Source organism: Xyrauchen texanus, chromosome 26 (genome assembly GCF_025860055.1).
Source record: "Xyrauchen texanus isolate HMW12.3.18 chromosome 26, RBS_HiC_50CHRs, whole genome shotgun sequence".
NCBI classification, from domain to species: Eukaryota; Metazoa; Chordata; class Actinopteri; order Cypriniformes; family Catostomidae; genus Xyrauchen; species Xyrauchen texanus.
In genome coordinates, this window is record NC_068301.1 from 33,877,041 (window position 1) to 33,894,705 (window position 17,665).

Consider the following 17,665-nt stretch of genomic DNA (forward strand, 5'->3'; position numbering starts at 1 on the left):
GTATGTGGACTACATTCTTTAGTGGATCTCTTTTGCATTCACTTCAATTCATAGTTGTGATAGCATATAACTTTGCTCAGTCAATTGTAATATATTATAATTGTTATCAGGGGTGTTAAGAGGGGGAGGCTTTGGGGGCTTAGGCCCCTGATAAATTTGTCCCAAACCCCTGATCTTTAAAAGATTCATACACATTCCACTTCATAAATAATGTTTTATGAATATGTCGACCAGAAGTCCTTATGTCCATAATGAAACTAAATGGGCGTGTGGCTGTGGTAGATTACAGCTTCGTACAGATTGCGTGTTAGAGCACGTTCATTGCAGAAACGACTGTCGGCTGGGTTTTACAGACCTCACATTTATAACCAGCTGTTGAGTGTCCTTGTAAATTTTACAAGCTAGATATTAGAAATATGTTATCTAGGATGTAGTTAGCTGATAAGATTACTGTAATGTTACTTGGTTAGTGTTGGGCAAATTAGTTGTTCCTGCTTGTGCTCTGCAAGCTAACTAGCTTACTCATTCATGAAGCCATAGTTAAATCAGAGATAAGATGTTTAGCTGCAAAGTTCCCCCTGAGTAATGCTGAAATAATTGAAAAAAACAAAAAAATTTTTTTAAAAAAGTAACAGCAAAAGACCTGCAGCAATCTCTTGAACATTCTAACGTCTCTGTGCATGTGTCAACTTTAACACCCTGTCTACTGATTTGAAGGGAGGAATGGTGTAAAATCCCTCCTCAGCATTGTACAAGGCTGATCAACAGCTACTGGAAACATCTGGTGGAGGTGAATGCAGCTATTATTAATTTTTACCAGTTATTAAATACAAGGGTCCACATACTTTTTCCAGCATAGACTGATTAATTATACATGTTCAATACAGATATGAAAACAAAATGATTTTTGTCATTACTTTAAGATTGTGTTTTTTCTATTATTAGGATTGGAAGATCAGAGCACATTTTTTACATGATTAATGCAGAAATGCAGGCAATTCTAAAGACTTTTTCTTGCTACTGTATGTGTGTCAAAAACAGAGCAGCGTTCATTCACACTGCACATGCAGAATGTATTTTTACATTAAATGCATCTTTTGTGATTAACAAAACTATTTTGTTGTGATTAACAAAACTATTCCATTGTTCCTTTGAATATAATGCACAAGTCATATGGACTACTTTAATGGTGCTTTTATGCATTTTTAAATGTCATATTGGTGCTTGACAGTAAAAACCATGACAAACAATAACACACAAGACCACTGGAAAGCACGCTTTATTAATGCACTAATGAACAAGAGCTTTCACTTCACTTCTGATGTGAACTTTGATATTCAACATAAACTATTCATTTTCTTCATGCGAGTGTTTCCGTTGAGTTATTTTTAAACACAACAGACACATTCTTGTAATTAACTGGTATAATGTTGCCTGCAGAGAAAATTAACAGATGCAAATTACTTACCAAACAAGGACAAGAGAAAATTTTATCATTGAAACCCAGGGCACAGCTGGGGGCAGATATGTGCAGAGATGAGTGCATAGTATGACAAGATATGTGGCAAGGCTCTCTACTGGCTTGATAAAAGATTCAAACTGATAGTGTCATCAGTGACAGACCTCCAAAAACGCTCATCACTACAATACTGTGCCTTTGGCTTGTGCTAGCTTCATATGGCATCCCAAATACATTTAGCTCAGAGTCAGAGCATAAAGAGGTTCAACCAGGTAAAATCTGAATCCCTGACTAAGTGCAAAAGAGAAAGACAGAATTTTCATTTTGGGAGAAACCATCCGTTCAACCAATAGCACTTCATCTCGGCTTCATCACTTTTTACACGCATTCAATTAGAATCCTACAGTCCATTTAGGTAGTGTGTGTAACTATGGGGGTATTTATAAATACACACAAACAAAAAGGTCACAACCTATTCAAGACTCACTTGCCTAATCCAACACCCTACAAATGTGTAAATACATAGACACCGCAGCTGTGACAACACACAAAGCTGCGGTGACAACATTCACAGCCAGGTAGTTAAACTCATTGGCACTATTTATACTTAGGTGGGAATAAATGTCATGGAAACCCTGACTTCCGTCATGCTGCCGTGGAAACAGGATGTCAGCATTGTGCTGTATTGATGACATTATGCAACAGTCCATTAGGGCTGGAATATAATAGTTCTGTGTTGTAATCTGAATGACAATAGACCTTCTTCACTATAGCAAATAAGGTCCATACTAATTCCATATTTAACACATTTAGGGCTGGTTAAAAATATTTACTTTCCAATTAAATGTGATCATCATCTTTATTTCAACAATCCCTAAATAGATTCTTAAAATCCTCAGATTTATCTTTAACTTTAAAGTTTAATTCAGTTGTGGTTTTGTTGATTATTATATCTGTTAAATAAATAGAAATTGAGCTGCATAAGTTCAGGTCCTGTTGTTAATTTCTTCATTAATATTTTTGTAATGCACTAATTCAGAAGGTTCCCTGTATAACATAAGCTTTAGCTTTTAGCTTTTTTCTTTTGTGTATAAGCAAAATCTGAAAACAAATATAGAATAAAATCAACAGCTTGTGAATCAGAATCAAACTCGATAAATACGTTTCAATACCCAGTCCTAAACATGTTACAAATTCATTCCTTACCCAAATAATATAGTCAAAAGTTTACATATACTTGGGTTGAAGTCATTAAAACTATTTTTTTACACCTTTTTAACCAAACTATAGTTTTGGCAAGTCGTTTAGGACATCTACTTTGTGCAAAACATGAGTATTTTTTTCTAACAATTGATTGTTCCACTTTTAATTAGGGCTGGGCTATAAAACAATATATTTAAGTCGCAATAAAAAAAAAATCCACGATATTGATAAGCTTTTTTGTTTTCTATGATAAAAATTAATGTTATTTTTATTTGCCAAGAATTTTTTAAATAAGCTGCATAATGAGCAGTCAAAAAAAGTTTTGTTAGTAGCGGTGTAATAAGCGGGATGATGTACAGTCCGCCGGTTGTTCTCGCAAAATAAACCCCTTCAGGATGATACAAGACCCCTCCTCTTCATGTTGGATGCTCTTACAATTTTTTAAACTTTACACTCAGTCATGGGGGTGTGAAGGGGTCCACTCTGTTTTATGTTTTTTGTCAACAAACAAAATGGCTACCTACACATGTTGGTAACACCACGTGCCTTTGATTTGGTGAACAATATTGAACATTTTGCACTACTAATGCCAACATTTATTTCAGCTTTTAATGAGACTTTGATCATATTTTTCTGTCTCTCAATATACATATTTACTTTAAAGACACACTTAACAGAATGCATGTATAAACTATACATTAATTTTTATTATATTTATTTGCTTTGTAATGGAGTTTGACTTAAGTGAATGGAAAAGCTGCCAAAAACTCCTTTGAGTCTGCTGGAAAAAAATACAACAAAAAGGCATGATGAAGTTGGCATGATGAAGAGTATGTCAAAAGTGTGCAAATCTGTTGTCAAAGGCAAAGGCTGGCTACTTTAAAGGATTAAAAAAAATAAAAAATAAATGTATTATTCCCTTATGTCATTTCAAAGTGTTGATGACATTTTTACCAAGAACCCATACATTGGCCAATACTATATATATAAAAAAATAAATGCAGTAATATTACACTTACCCGCAGTCAGGAGCAGGGCACCAGCGGCAGTCGGGGTCAGCCACCAGCCATCTGCGCAGCATGAACTCCTCATACTTCTCCATGAGCACACGGTCGTTGAGTATCATGCAAATGTCGTGGGGGTTGAATCGCTCCGAGCACTCCGGGCAGCTGATGTTGACTCTGCTCTCAGATATCTCTATGCGCAGATACTGTCGAAGGCAGTCAGCACAGGACCGGTGGCGGCATGTCATGATGTCCGGGAACCGGTCTCGAGTGAGGCGTAGCAGGCACAGCGGGCACTCCAGCAGCTCAGAGGTGGAGGCTGATGATGAGGAGGATGAAGATGAGGTGGAAGCCACACCAGGTGCAGAAAGCGCAGAGGCATGATCCTGCTGCTGGCACATTTCCGAATGCACGCTCTCAACACTGGCGATGACATCCACTCCAGCAGCTAGTGCCCGTGATTTGCAGGATTTGGGGTCCCCGCATCGGCGACGGAAGAGCGAGCGCAGCGAGAGGCGATGCTTTTTAGGGGTCTTCCGTACGGATGGCAAGCTGATGGAGGAGGTGGCCGAGGGTAGATCCCTCTCAGACCCCTGTTGCTGATGATGCAGACTCATCGCTCCAGAGGAGGCACTGTGGTTACCAAAGGACTGGGGAGCTTCTACAGGGAGGGGAGGGGAGGAGGAGGGGGAGGGAGAGGGAAGGGGGGACAGGATTTTCAGAGGGGAGCGTGAAGTGTTAAGACATGGTGATGAACTCAATGCGAGCTGCTCCCTTGAGCCACACGGCTCAAATTGGGCCACACGGGTCAGTTTGGTGTTACCAGGTTGGATCTCGACCTGATCTGTGGAAAACAGAAAAAAACACTTTGTGAGAAAAGATCAGACTACAATACCAAACAATGTAAGGGCCTTTAGATTATATCTTACAGTGTAAGAGTGAGGACCCCTCCCATTTCAGGATACAATCAAAGTAGGGTTGCAGCGGTATACCGGTTTCACGGTATACCATGGTTTGAAAATTGACTGATATCATACCATGTACATTTGCTTATCTACGGTATTGAGGAAAAAAAATGCAACCGGACGGAGAATCTCACATGCACGTGCGCATCTCCTTTATTCCTTGTCTGCCTGTCAGGCTTGTCAATTTGCGACACGCACGCACGCGCATGCAGCGGAGAAAATGTCAGAGAAGCGAGGCGATGGAATCTGACATGAGTTTGTGCGCGAGTTAAAGCGGTGTTTCTCAACTGGTCTATTCGGACTGGGTCGCGGACAGCAGGGAAAGAGCAATGCCATGGTTCTCCCACTGAAGATATTTCGGCGGACGCCCAAGTGATAGCCTATTCAGGACTGCCAACGCAGATTTAATGTATAATCTCCGCAAAGCTCACACAGCTGATGTTATTTTTTGCTATGATAACATGTAAACTAACATGCTTTAGTTATATAACATATAATTATAATTCCGTTAGCTTCCTTATTTTTTCTATTTATTTATTTATTTATTTTCAAAAGGGAGACTTTTTTTTTTTTTTTTTTTTTTTTTACACATATGTACCAAGAGTGGACGCCACATCATTTTGAAAAGTGTAAAATAAATGGTTTCAAGTTTCAATTATAATAGTAATTATAGTAAGTGTTTGCTCAAAAATAAATAAAATAACCCTTCTGTTTTCACTTATAATAGTAATTATGTAATACCGTGATATTTTCTGAGACTGATATCATACCATAAAAATGTCATACCGTTGCAACCCTAAATCAAACCAATGTTCTCACACACACACACACACACACACACTTTATGGAAAGCAATTGGTACTTTTATTCACCAAAGTGGCATTCAGCTGATCACAATGTATAGTCAGGACATTACTAATGTGAAAAAATTATCTTGAATATAAGTGTATTTGATATGTGTTTTTTTACACTTGGTTATACTTGTATATATAAAATTGTTAAATATTTAAAAGATAACCATGTATAATTATTTCATCATTATATATTGAATTAATTTTATATGAGCGGCTTTCTCAGCAAAAATTTGTAAATGTGATTAATCGGGATTAATTAATCGGGACACCATTTAATTAATTCTATTAACATTTTAAATCGATTGACAGCCCTATTAATTACACGACCTGCTTCTGTATTTTGAACTTTAATAAAGCTATAACGCATTAAAACTGCATTAAAGATGTGACGCCGGGGTGTTTCCTTTAAAGATGCTCAGGCTCCACTTATTCCACAACAAGAGTGCTCCTGTATTTACTTATTTGGTATTTTTGTATAATTCCCCTCATACTTTGCGATCTACATCACCTGAAGCTGTTTGGAAAGTTGAGTGCATCTGGACTGTGAGCCGTGTAATTCTCCCTCTCCTCCGAGTTTAATGTGATCTCTTTACTTAAAACGAGATCAAATGACTATTCGACATGAACATTTTTGTCGACAGTTTTTTTTTTTCCTTTTTTTATTGTCGACGTTGTCGATAACGTTGACTAAACGTTTCAGCCCTAAAATACTCCAAAACATAGTAATAGAGCAACATTAACCAACATCTATTTTACTAAAACATTTTATTACAAGTAAAATGCCACATGAAGCAAATTCACAGAAAAACATTTAACTACCATTACTATTTGATAGTTAAGTTTACATTTTAAAATGTCTTATTGCTCTCAATTCAGGAGACGAGGTAGGACCATGAATCAAGTGTTTTCAGTTTAATAACTAGGGATGGACAATTGTACTCAAGTACTCGAACGTGACGGCAACGATCGATCATAAAAACAATGATCATGAGTTAAAAAAAAAAAAAAAGACAGATTTTTAATTTTTTCTGATTGGTTATAGCAGAATTTTGGGTGGCACCTTGAGCTCTGATTGGTTAGCGTTGCCAGAGCGCGCAGTCCAAAGTCCAGACCAAAGAACAGAGAGAAACATGGCTTCAAAGTTGCATATTGATGTCTGGCCTCAATTCGACAAAATACAGTGAGGAAAATAAGTATTTGAACACCCTGCTATTTTGCAAGTTCTCCCACTTCGAAATCATGGAGGGGTCTGAAATTGTCATCGTAGGTGCATGTCCACTGTGAGAGACATAATCTTAAAAAAAAAATCCAGAAATCACAACGTATGATTTTTTAACTATTTATTTGTATGATACAGCTGCAAATAAGTATTTGAACACCTGAGAAAATCAATGTTAATATTTGGTACAGTAGCCTTTGTTTGCAATTACAGAGGTCAAACATTTCCTGTAGTTTTTCACCAGGTTTGCACACACTGCAGGAGGGATTTTGGCCCACTCCTCCACACAGATCTTCTCTAGATCAGTAAGGTTTCGGGGCTGTTGCTGAGAAACATGGAGTTTGAGCTCCCTCCAAAGATTCTCTATTGGGTTTAGGTCTGGAGACTGGCTAGGCCACGCCAGAACCTTGATATGCTTCTTACAGAGCCACTCCTTGGTTATCCTGGCTGTGTGCTTCGGGTCATTGTCATGTTGGAAGACCCACCCTCGACCCATCTTCAATGCTCTAACTGAGGGAAGGAGGTTGTTCCCCAAAATCTCGCAATACATGGCCCCGGTCATCCTCTCCTTAATACAGTGCAGTCACCCTGTCCCATGTGCAGAAAAACACCCACAAAGCATGATGCTACCACCCCCATGCTTCACAGTAGGGATGGTGTTCTTGGGATGGTACTCATCATTCTTCTTCCTCCAAACACGGTTAGTGGAATTATGACCAAAAAGTTCTATTTTGGTCTCATCTGACCACATGACTTTCTCCCATGACTCCTCTGGATCATCCAAATGGTCATTGGCAAACTTAAGACGGGCCTTGACATGTGCTGGTTTAAGCAGGGGAACCTTCCGTGCCATGCATGATTTCAAACCATGACGTCTTAGTGTATTACCAACAGTAACCTTGGAAACGGTGGTCCCAGCTCTTTTCAGGTCATTGACCAGCTCCTCCCGTGTAGTTCTGGGCTGATTTCTCACCTTTCTTAGGATCATTGAGACCCCACGAGGTGAGATCTTGCACGGAGCCCCAGTCCGAGGGAGATTGACAGTCATGTTTAGCTTCTTCCATTTTCTAATGATTGCTCCAACAGTGGACCTTTTTTCACCAAGCTGCTTGGCAATTTCCCGTAGCCCTTTCCAGCCTTGTGGAGGTGTACAATTTTGTCTCTAGTGTCTTTGGACAGCTCTTTGGTCTTGGCCATGTTAGTAGTTGGATTCTTACTGATTGTATGGGGTGGACAGGTGTCTTTATGCAGCTAACGACCTCAAACAGGTGCATCTAATTTAGGATAATAAATGGAGTGGAGGTGGACATTTTAAAGGCAGACTAACAGGTCTTTGAGGGTCAGAATTCTAGCTGATAGACAGGTGTTCAAATACTTATTTGCAGCTGTATCATACAAATAAATAGTTAAAAAAATCATACATTGTGATTTCTGGATATTTTTTTTTTGATTATGTCTCTCACAGTGGACGTGCACCTACGATGACAATTTCAGACCCCTCCATGATTTCCAAGTGGGAGAACTTGCAAAATAGCAGGGTGTTCAAATACTTATTTTCCTCACTGTAGATGCAAATACAATTGAATGCAAGATGTGCAGCGCCAAACGGTTACACAAATGTACCACAAGTACAATGAGTTATCATCTAGCATTTGTACATAAAATGTCTTGCGATACCAGCGAGGCAACTCAGACGAGCATCGCATCTTTTACCGTCAGACAGAAATGCAACGTAGCCAGAGCCACAAATAACAGCAGAAAGAACCTGAACACAAACTTATCCATTACTTCACAACATTGGATCCAACACACAAACATTAGAAGTTTCTTGAGACAGAGCTTCGAGAGAGAGAGAGAGAGAGAGAGAGAGAGAGTGTAAAGGAGCATCTGAAACAGCTTTACAACACCGTTATAAATTCTGTCACACCCATACAAAGTGAGTCTCTGCCTGATCGAGCAGCAATTACGGCGCTCGACACACTTTTTGGTGAGGATTACGGCGAGAGTAATTTTTGTTCGCGTGACAACGAAATCTAAAGTTAATTAAGTGAGCAATGAATCTCCGTAAACCAGGATCATTTTCTGTGGTGGAAGGTAAATGAGAATCGGTTTACAAGATAAGCATTGTACTTCGCCGTTCCTGCGACATCTGTTCCAGTGGAGCACGTTTTTTCCACCGCCGGGCTAATTGTGAATAGACCCCGCAAACGCCTCTCACCCGTGCAGGTAGACCGACGACTCTTTTTGAACAAAAATATGTAGGATGTAGCCTATGTTTATGTTGAAGACAATGTTTAATTAAAAAATTACAGTTGAATAAAGTAGCCTAAAAGCAATCATCACATCTGATAATAAAAACACAGAGAAAAGTAATATTAAATAAATTAAAAGCCTTTATAATATAATATATAATAAAACAAATGAATTGGCTCTAGTTTTACTTAAAATAATGAACGCAGAATTAAGGTTTAGTATTACAGAAATAGCCTATATTCGGAGAGACGATGAAAATCAACACCTTTGTCACAGTTTTTATCTCCTGATGAAAATATCCTTTAAATTATATTCATAATTCATCAATAATCATCATGTGTTGTTCAATAATTTAAGTCAGTTTTACTCAGACTAAAATGTCATAATTTTAGCCAATATATAGGCGATGTCAGCAATCACTTGATAAAGTAGATGAAAATACTGTAATGTAATCAGAAATATACATAAAATTATGAGAACACCATAGAATGTTGTGAATTCTTTTTGCTTGCCTGTGTTTCAGCGCGCTGTTAGAAGACCGCATCCACAACGGGAGTTACACTCTCTGACTATAGCACGTAACTGCATTTGCATCCTTTTGTGCAGATATGAGTTGTAATGTTACGTTTTAGGGCTGCATCTAACGATTATTTTTGTTGTTGATTAATCTATCGATTATTTCTTCGATTAGTCGACTAATCTAACGATTATTTTTCCGATTAATCTAATGCATATTTTTGGGATTAGCCGATTTATCCATTGGCAAACTTTCCAATAAATAATAAGTACAACTTCTACATTAGTATTTCAAACTTTTATTAATTCATTTTCTGAATTTTTTTTTGTATCTGTCCCTATTAAAATAAACAATAAATAAATAAATACACTAGATTACAGCATAGGCTACTGTTAATATGTAAATATAACATTATTGTTTGTTTTTAAAGTCTACATTAGAGACATGCACGGACGGATTTCTCCCTTAATAATTCCTAAAAGCGGACATCTCTGTTATTATCAATGAAACTGACTGCACAATGAATCTTTCATTATATCGATTTGCCAGTATGCAGAATTCAGCACTGAACAAAAAGTCCATTTTGAGCGGTGAGGAGATTCCATCTTAAATGCTTCTGATTGGCCATTGCGTTCAAGAAATCAACACATATGTCTGTGATTGGCTACATTGTTAAACGCTGCAACATGTTATACATAGAAACGACTTACAGGCCAGGGTCTATCTATTTCGTTTTAGTTGTTCTTGTTGCTTTTGTGCAACAGATGAATGACAATTTATTTGTTTTGAGATGTTCAATTTATAGATTTCTATTTTGCGGGAGTCCCGCGAATCGTTTTATTCTCCCGCAACCAGCACACACACACGAGTGCATTACCGCCCGCGCCCGCACTCGGCCATCAGATCCCGTGCCGCACTCTGTTGTGTTGGGTCCCGCGGGAGTGCATGTCTCTAGTCTACATGTGCATACACAACTTTTAAAAACGGGCAATTTAAATGCACTGAAGGCTTCGTTGACAGATTTAAGTTGAAGTTATAAATGAAAGTCCATTTTATTGTCGCCGAATGGGCCAATAAATTACATCTGCACCGTTAGCAATTAACACTATTAACTAGCACACAAGCTGTAATAGCTGAAAAAAGAAGGTATGACCGCAACAACAACTCCAAAAACTCACTGTAATAAAGCCTACTACTTACCCAGCTGGCTCGTCGTTTTGAGTTCACAGAGTCACAGGATGTTTCCTTTTAAGATGCTCGTTCATAGCAGTTGTGCTGCCATGGTATGACATTTCCGCTTTGCATAGTGAACAAAGCACCTTTCTGTTCGGCTGTAGTTTAAAGTATTCCCATACTTTGGATGATCGTGGTCTGGCTTTATGTGATAAAGCCAGATTGTCATTTTCACCATGAGCTGGAGCAGAAGCCGCCATTACTCGATATTTAAACGTAAATAATGAATGTGACGCGTCGACGCATTTCATTCGTGTCGACGTATTTTCATAGTCGACGTAATCGATGACGTCGACGCGTCGTTGCGGCCCTATTACGTTTATGTTGTGTATCTAGGATATCTGATTAATCTCATAGGATGCGTCATAGAAGGTGCTTCAGTTTACTGGAGTTCATTTATTCTTCAGCTTCACCTAATGCAGCTATTCTATTTCAGATGTTTCTTTTTCGATAACATTGATGCAGCATAAGCAGTGTTATTTTTTATAGTCATATGTTCATGTTTTCATAAACATGTTTTCATGTTATTTTATTTATTTAACATTTTCATAACAATCTTATAATATTTTCATTATCTCCATGACGGACACACCCCGCCCCCCGCTCACGCCCCGCCCCTCGAGTACTCGTTTTTGAGACCCATCAACGATCGAAATAAGAAAGACAAAAATGCCCATCCCTATTAATAACCAAATAAAACACGAATTCAAATTTGTGTGATATTCACAATACTGCTTTATTTCTTAAATCGTTAAAATTCACAACCAATATATTTTGATTATTTGATCATATCCATCAGCCCAAGTCTTTAGTTTATGGTTTTCATGTGAATATCCAGTTTAAAAGTTAAAATCAGCTCCTGTTGTCTGAAAAACACATTAAAACACTTTCAAGCCAAGCGCAAAGAAAATAACACTGACTCAGTGGAAAACTTGATAAAAGGCTGAAAACTCTAAGAATTCAGCAATGAAACCTTTACAAAGAATACAATTACAAAGGCACTTTTGAACAGGATATGACATCACTGATACTGTTGCAGGATAAATGAAACTGCTGCATGCCAGTGAAAGTCACAGATACCACGATCATAAGAAACCAAAATCAAAAGACAGCAGTACAGAATATGACAGAAATAGACCCCTCTCTTCATTCACAAATCAGGTTTAATTATTGTCCCTGCCTGCAAGCCATTCGTAAACACACCAGTGAGGCTTTCATCTATAAAATATCTGCTATGCCTTGGAGAGAGCTCTTGTTGAAGTCCTCAATGACTGTGTGACAAATCAGGGTGTGGGCCCACTAGCCAGTCAGATAAAAAGTTGTTCAGGAGTCTGTGTGTGTGTTTATGGGGAGTGTGTTTATGGGGAGCTACTAAAGATAGTCCTTACATAGCACTGGTGGGCACAACAAATCAAGGACTACAGCATAACGTCTGGTGAAGAACATAGTCACAAGTTCAATAGCAACACTATTTGTGTAGGCTTTGTATAAGCTATGTTCCAACAACAGAATTGTCTTGCTATTTCTGTAAATTAGATCACTAGATAGATATTGAAGTATGTTTATTATTGAAAGGCTGGGTGTTCTAGTGGAAAATACTTTGACGTGAGACATGAGTGTCAGAGTGAAAAGAGACAAGTACAACCGCCCTCTCCCTAATGTGTACACCAACACAAATTTATAAAACCTAAAAAATACTAAAATTGACAGCTCTATTATGCTGCGCAGCTCCTAGTGTACAATCTTGTCATCTGAATACTGAACCATCCAACGCTCTACTACCTGGCCTTCCAGCTGGCACAATCGAGTCTATACACTGCATGCGAAGGCAAGACACAGTAACGCGTTGTTAAAGTAGAGTTATGACCTAAATCAGGATTGTAATAATTGCAATGGAAAAAGGCACTCACGATGCACACAGTCCCTTCAGACATATAGAAAGGTGAAAAAATGAAAATCTTTGAAAAAGCTCTTAATTGGGGGCCTGGGTAGCTACGGGAGTATTGACGCGGACTACCACCCCTGGAGTCGCGAGTTCGAATACAGGGTGTGCTGAGTGAATCCAGCCAGGTCTCCCAAGCAACCAAATTGGCCCGGTTGCTAGGGAGGGTTAGAGTCACATGGGGTAACCTCCTCGTGATCGCAATTAGGGGTTCTCACTCTCAATGGGGTGCGTGGTAATCTGTGTGTGGGTAGTGGAAAGTAGCATTGGCATCCACATGCTGCAAGTCTCCGCGGTGTCATGCACAGCAAGCAACGTGATAAGATGTGTATACTGACTGTCTCAGAAGCGGAGGCAACTGAGACGTATCCTCCGCCACCCGGATTGAGGTGAGTAAACGTGCCACCACGAGGACCTACTAAGTATTGGGAGAAGAAAAAAAAATGTTTGTTTTTGAGGTTTGCTACCAAACTTTATAATGTCAATACTTTCTGATTTTGTTGAGATGAATGATTCAATTCATGATTTATATTCACAGAGTATTTTTGATTATTATTATTATTATTACTGTTTTATTAGTTATTAATAATAAAAATTAAACAGAGTACAAATTCATAGATATGACTTAAAATTAAGGCTTTTCGTGGTGTAGCAAGTGTTTAAAATAAGGTTTAGGACAAAAAAACATTACAGTTGGGCAGTCAAATATGGTCTAGTCACACAAGTTTAAATATTTCAATGTGCCTGAAACTCAAATCCAAAAGTTCTTATCTGCAGATGGTCAGAACTCCACAAAAACCCCATGTGACTCCCTTGGATATGAATAACTTCCGCTACATTATTTGTCGGATGCAATGAAAAAACACCTTTTGACCGATCTCCCTTTAGATTGATGGGTTTGGCACAACTATGATCAGATTCAGATAAAACGAAGTATGTAAACTGCAGTTACTACAAAACCCACGCTAAAACTAGGTACCTTTGAGGCAAACTTTCTCAGTTTCACAGAACATGTGCTCCCAAACACTGTAGGACGTCTGGTCTTCAGTCAGCCAAATATGAACCATGTCACACCCCTCTTGGTCTCTCCCGTAAGAGGTGTTTTCCACACTTTCATCTCTTTGGCAGATTACACAGTGTCCGAGCCTCAATTGTATGATAGAAGACCCTCTGCTACGCCCTCCCACACTCACACAACTCTGTTGTTTCTAAGCCATACTAGGAATATTTTACCCTCCTTGTACAAATACAAACGCACGCACGCACGCACACACACACACTAACACACACCAGCTGGGTTATTTCACAGTCTCCATTCTAAACACACTGAAGTATTTGCTCATTTTCTTTAAAAGGTGCATTCAGTAACTTTGTCTTTGTTTTATCTTGGACTTACAATGATAACTAGCGGCTTGTATGTAGCATTTAAAAACAATAGCTTTCAGTTTCAGATGCCATTGTAGAAATCAAGAATTCACAGTCAGCCATGATTACTTTAATCAAAGTGTCAAATAACAGGACATACACTGAGATTGAAGTGAGTAGTATTTGGCTGGTCATGCGATTCTAAAATGACAGCCCACATGTGTGGATCCTCTCCATGTAGAATAAAACAGCTTTTAATGGTTACTGTTATGACTGGAGTCTTCAATTCAATGCGAGTGATCGTGATTTCCTACCTACAGTGCATTCAGAAAGTATTCAGACCCCTTTTTTCACATTCTGTTATGTTGCAGCCTTATGCTAAAATGTTTTAAATATTTTTTTCTACACTCCATAATGACAAAGCAATAAACAGATTTTTGCAAATGTATTAAAAAAATAAATAAATGAAATATCACATTGACATATGTATTCAGACCGTTTGCTATGACACTTGAAATTTAGCTCAGGTGCATCCCACTTCTCTGCATCATCTATGAGATGTTTCTACACTTTGATTGGACTCCACCAGTGGCAAATTCAATTGATTGGACATGATTTGGAAAGGCACACACCTGTCTTTATAAGGTCTCACAGCTGAAAATGCATATCAGAGCAAAAACCAATCCATGAGGTCAAAGGAACTGCCTGCAGAGCTCAGAGACAGGATTGTGTTGAGGCACAGATCTGGAGAAGGCTACAAAAAAAATGTCCACCGATCTGGGCTTTTTGGCAGAGTGGCTAGATGGAAGCCTCTCCTCAGTGCAAGACACATAAAAAAAAAAGCACCTAAAAGGACTCTCGGACTGTGTGAAAGAAGGTTATGGAAGAATCCAGGCAACGCTCATCACCTGCGCAACACCATCCCAACGGTGAAACGTGCTGGTAGCATCATGCTCTGGGGGTGTTATTCAGAAATCAGAAGGGGAGCTGACATAAGGTATAGACATGAGGAGTCTGGCTGCACTGTTGCACACCTACAGTATATGTTCATTGGTAATAATCAAAGCACATTATTTTAAAAGCTCAAAAAGCTGATTGTATTTTTTATTTAGTAGTTAATTTTTGTAAACATTTTGCATGTATTTTAGCATGTTGAGCTTTTAGTAGAAAATGTTTTCAACAATCTTTCCTCCCAATTTCTTTTGGTCAAATGGGAGATGTTTAGCTTTCTTATATAATTTATTTTCAAAAGGGAGATTTTTTTTTTTTTACTCGTATTTTCATAAAAAAATAACAATTTCAAGGTCCAATTATAATAAAGCATTTGTACAACCAAAAAAAAAAAAAAAAAAAAAACTTCTCTTTTCATTCCTTTAAGGGTCATTGTAACTGATGATAATGATAATAATAATAATGTGTAATGCCGTATACAGAGAATGTTTGCCGTGAAAATCTCATACCGTTGCAACCCTAGTACTGAATTAAGGGTCTGAATACTTATATCAATGTGATATTTCAGTTTATTTCTTTTTAATACATTTTCAAAAGTTATCAAAAATAATTTTCTTTATAAAAATATTACATCTATTTTTTCCTTTGTCATTATGGGGTAATGTGACAAAATAATCATTTAAAAGCATTTTAGCATAAGGCTACAACATAACATAAAATGTAAAAAAAAATATATAATTAAGTGGTCTGAATACTTACTGAATGCACTGTACAGTATATTGCAAAACTACAATCAACATCTTTAGGAGTTAATTTTTTTTAATGAATTGTTCAATTACTAAATGCACATTTAAAAGTAGCCTTCACATTTAAAACACCTCCATTTACTCCAATTATCAGTATCAGAAGCTAATGGTCTAAAGGCTTGATATCATTTTCTAGAATTTTCCAAGCTGCTTAAAGACACAGTTATCTTAGTGTATGTAAACTTCTGACCCACTGGAATTGTGATAAATCAGAAGTTTACATACACATAAGTTGAAGGTTATTAAAACTAATTTTTTAACCACTCCACAGATTTCATATTAGCAAACTATAATTTTGGCAAGTAGTTTAGGACAATTGTTTACAGACAAATTGTTTCACATTCAATTCACTATATCACAATTCCAGTGGGTAAGAAGTTTACATACACCAAGTTAACTGTGCCTTTAAGCAGCTTGGAAAATTCCAGAAAATGATGTCAAGCCTCTAGGCAATTAGATTCTGGCTAATTGGAGTCAACTGGAGGTGTCCTGAATTGGAGGTGTACCTGTGGATGTATTTTAAGGCTTACATTCAAACTCCGTGCCTCTTTGGTTGACATCATGGGAAAATCAAAAGAAATCAGCCAAGACCTCAGAAAAACAATTGTAGACCTCCACAAGTCTGGTTCATCCTTCGAAGCAACTTCCAAATGCCTGTAGGTACCACGTTCATCTGTACAAACAATAGTACGCAAGTACAAACACAATGGGACCACGCAGCCATCATACCGGTCAGGAAGGAGACGCATTCTGTCTCCAAGAGATGAACATATTTTGGTGCGAAAAGTGCAAATCAACACCAGAACACCACCAAAAGGACCTTGTGAAGATGCTGGAGGAAACAGGTAGACAAGTATCTATATCCACAGTAAAACGAGTCCTATATTGACATAAGCTGAAAGGCTGTCCAGCAAGGAAGAAGTCACTGCTCCAAAACCACCATAAAAAAGCCAGCCTACAGTTTGGAAGTGCACATGGAGACAAAGATCTTGCCCTTTGGTCTAATGATTAAGGAAAACAAAGTCAAGGTATTGGAATGGCCATCACAAAGCCTTGATCTTAATCTGATAGAAAATGTGTAGGCAGAACTGAAAAAGCATGTGCGAGCAAAGAGGCCTACAAACCTGACTCAGTTACAACAGTTTTGTCTGGAAGAATGGGCCAAAATTCCAATTGAACAACAACTGAAAACAGCTAACACTTTTGAACACATTCCCACAACACACCTGCCTTCTTTTACCAGTGTGGTATGCTATTTAGAAACGTCATAACATTATTCAAATTGTTGAAGATATTCAAGTACAATTTCCCATCCATGAATTCGTTCAAGGTAAACCACTGTAAACATGCGTTACTTTTGGGATTAGTTTTAAAATCCTTTTAACCATAAAACTTAAAGTATAATAAAATGGCACATTAGTAAGTTTTGCAGCCCGGTTAAGGATCAGCACTGCTTTCCGTGGCATTACACTATTAAAACCAAGCCTCATTAGACATCGACAGAAGGAACTTCAACCCCACGCGAAGCTGGAGGCAAGAACATCAGCTGCACCACAAAACCCACACTAAAAATAACAAAAATGTGTTATATTTCAGTCAGGATGCCATGAAGACCATTTCAAATACTCAAGATTTTCAAGACAAAGGTTGAGATGTCCTGTTCCAGCGAGGGGTCTTCATTTTACAGAAGCGGCCTCAAGAGTTCATGTAAACACTGAGGTAGTTATAACATCTTTAAAAGCCACGCTGAATTTCATTTACTTGGTGTAAATGCTTTTATAGTAAATAAACACACTCCCTACCCCAGGGACAACAGACAAACACTCCTGTTGGACAAACTGTGGTAAAGGAAAATAATAAATAATTTTCTTATAAGAACAATGGTTAACTACTT

At 38.0% G+C, this 17,665-nt stretch overlaps 1 protein-coding gene across 1 annotated transcript in view; it reads right to left on the reverse strand.

Annotated features, from left to right (window-relative positions):
* The window catches only part of LOC127619628 (E3 ubiquitin-protein ligase RNF19A-like), a 51,754-nt gene that overhangs the window by 14,798 nt on the left and 19,291 nt on the right, over positions 1-17,665 (reverse strand). Inside the window, exon 2 of the mRNA XM_052092554.1 lies at positions 3,682-4,510. Within this exon, the coding sequence (XP_051948514.1) occupies positions 3,682-4,510 (829 nt within the window). The remainder of the gene's footprint in view (positions 1-3,681; positions 4,511-17,665) is intronic.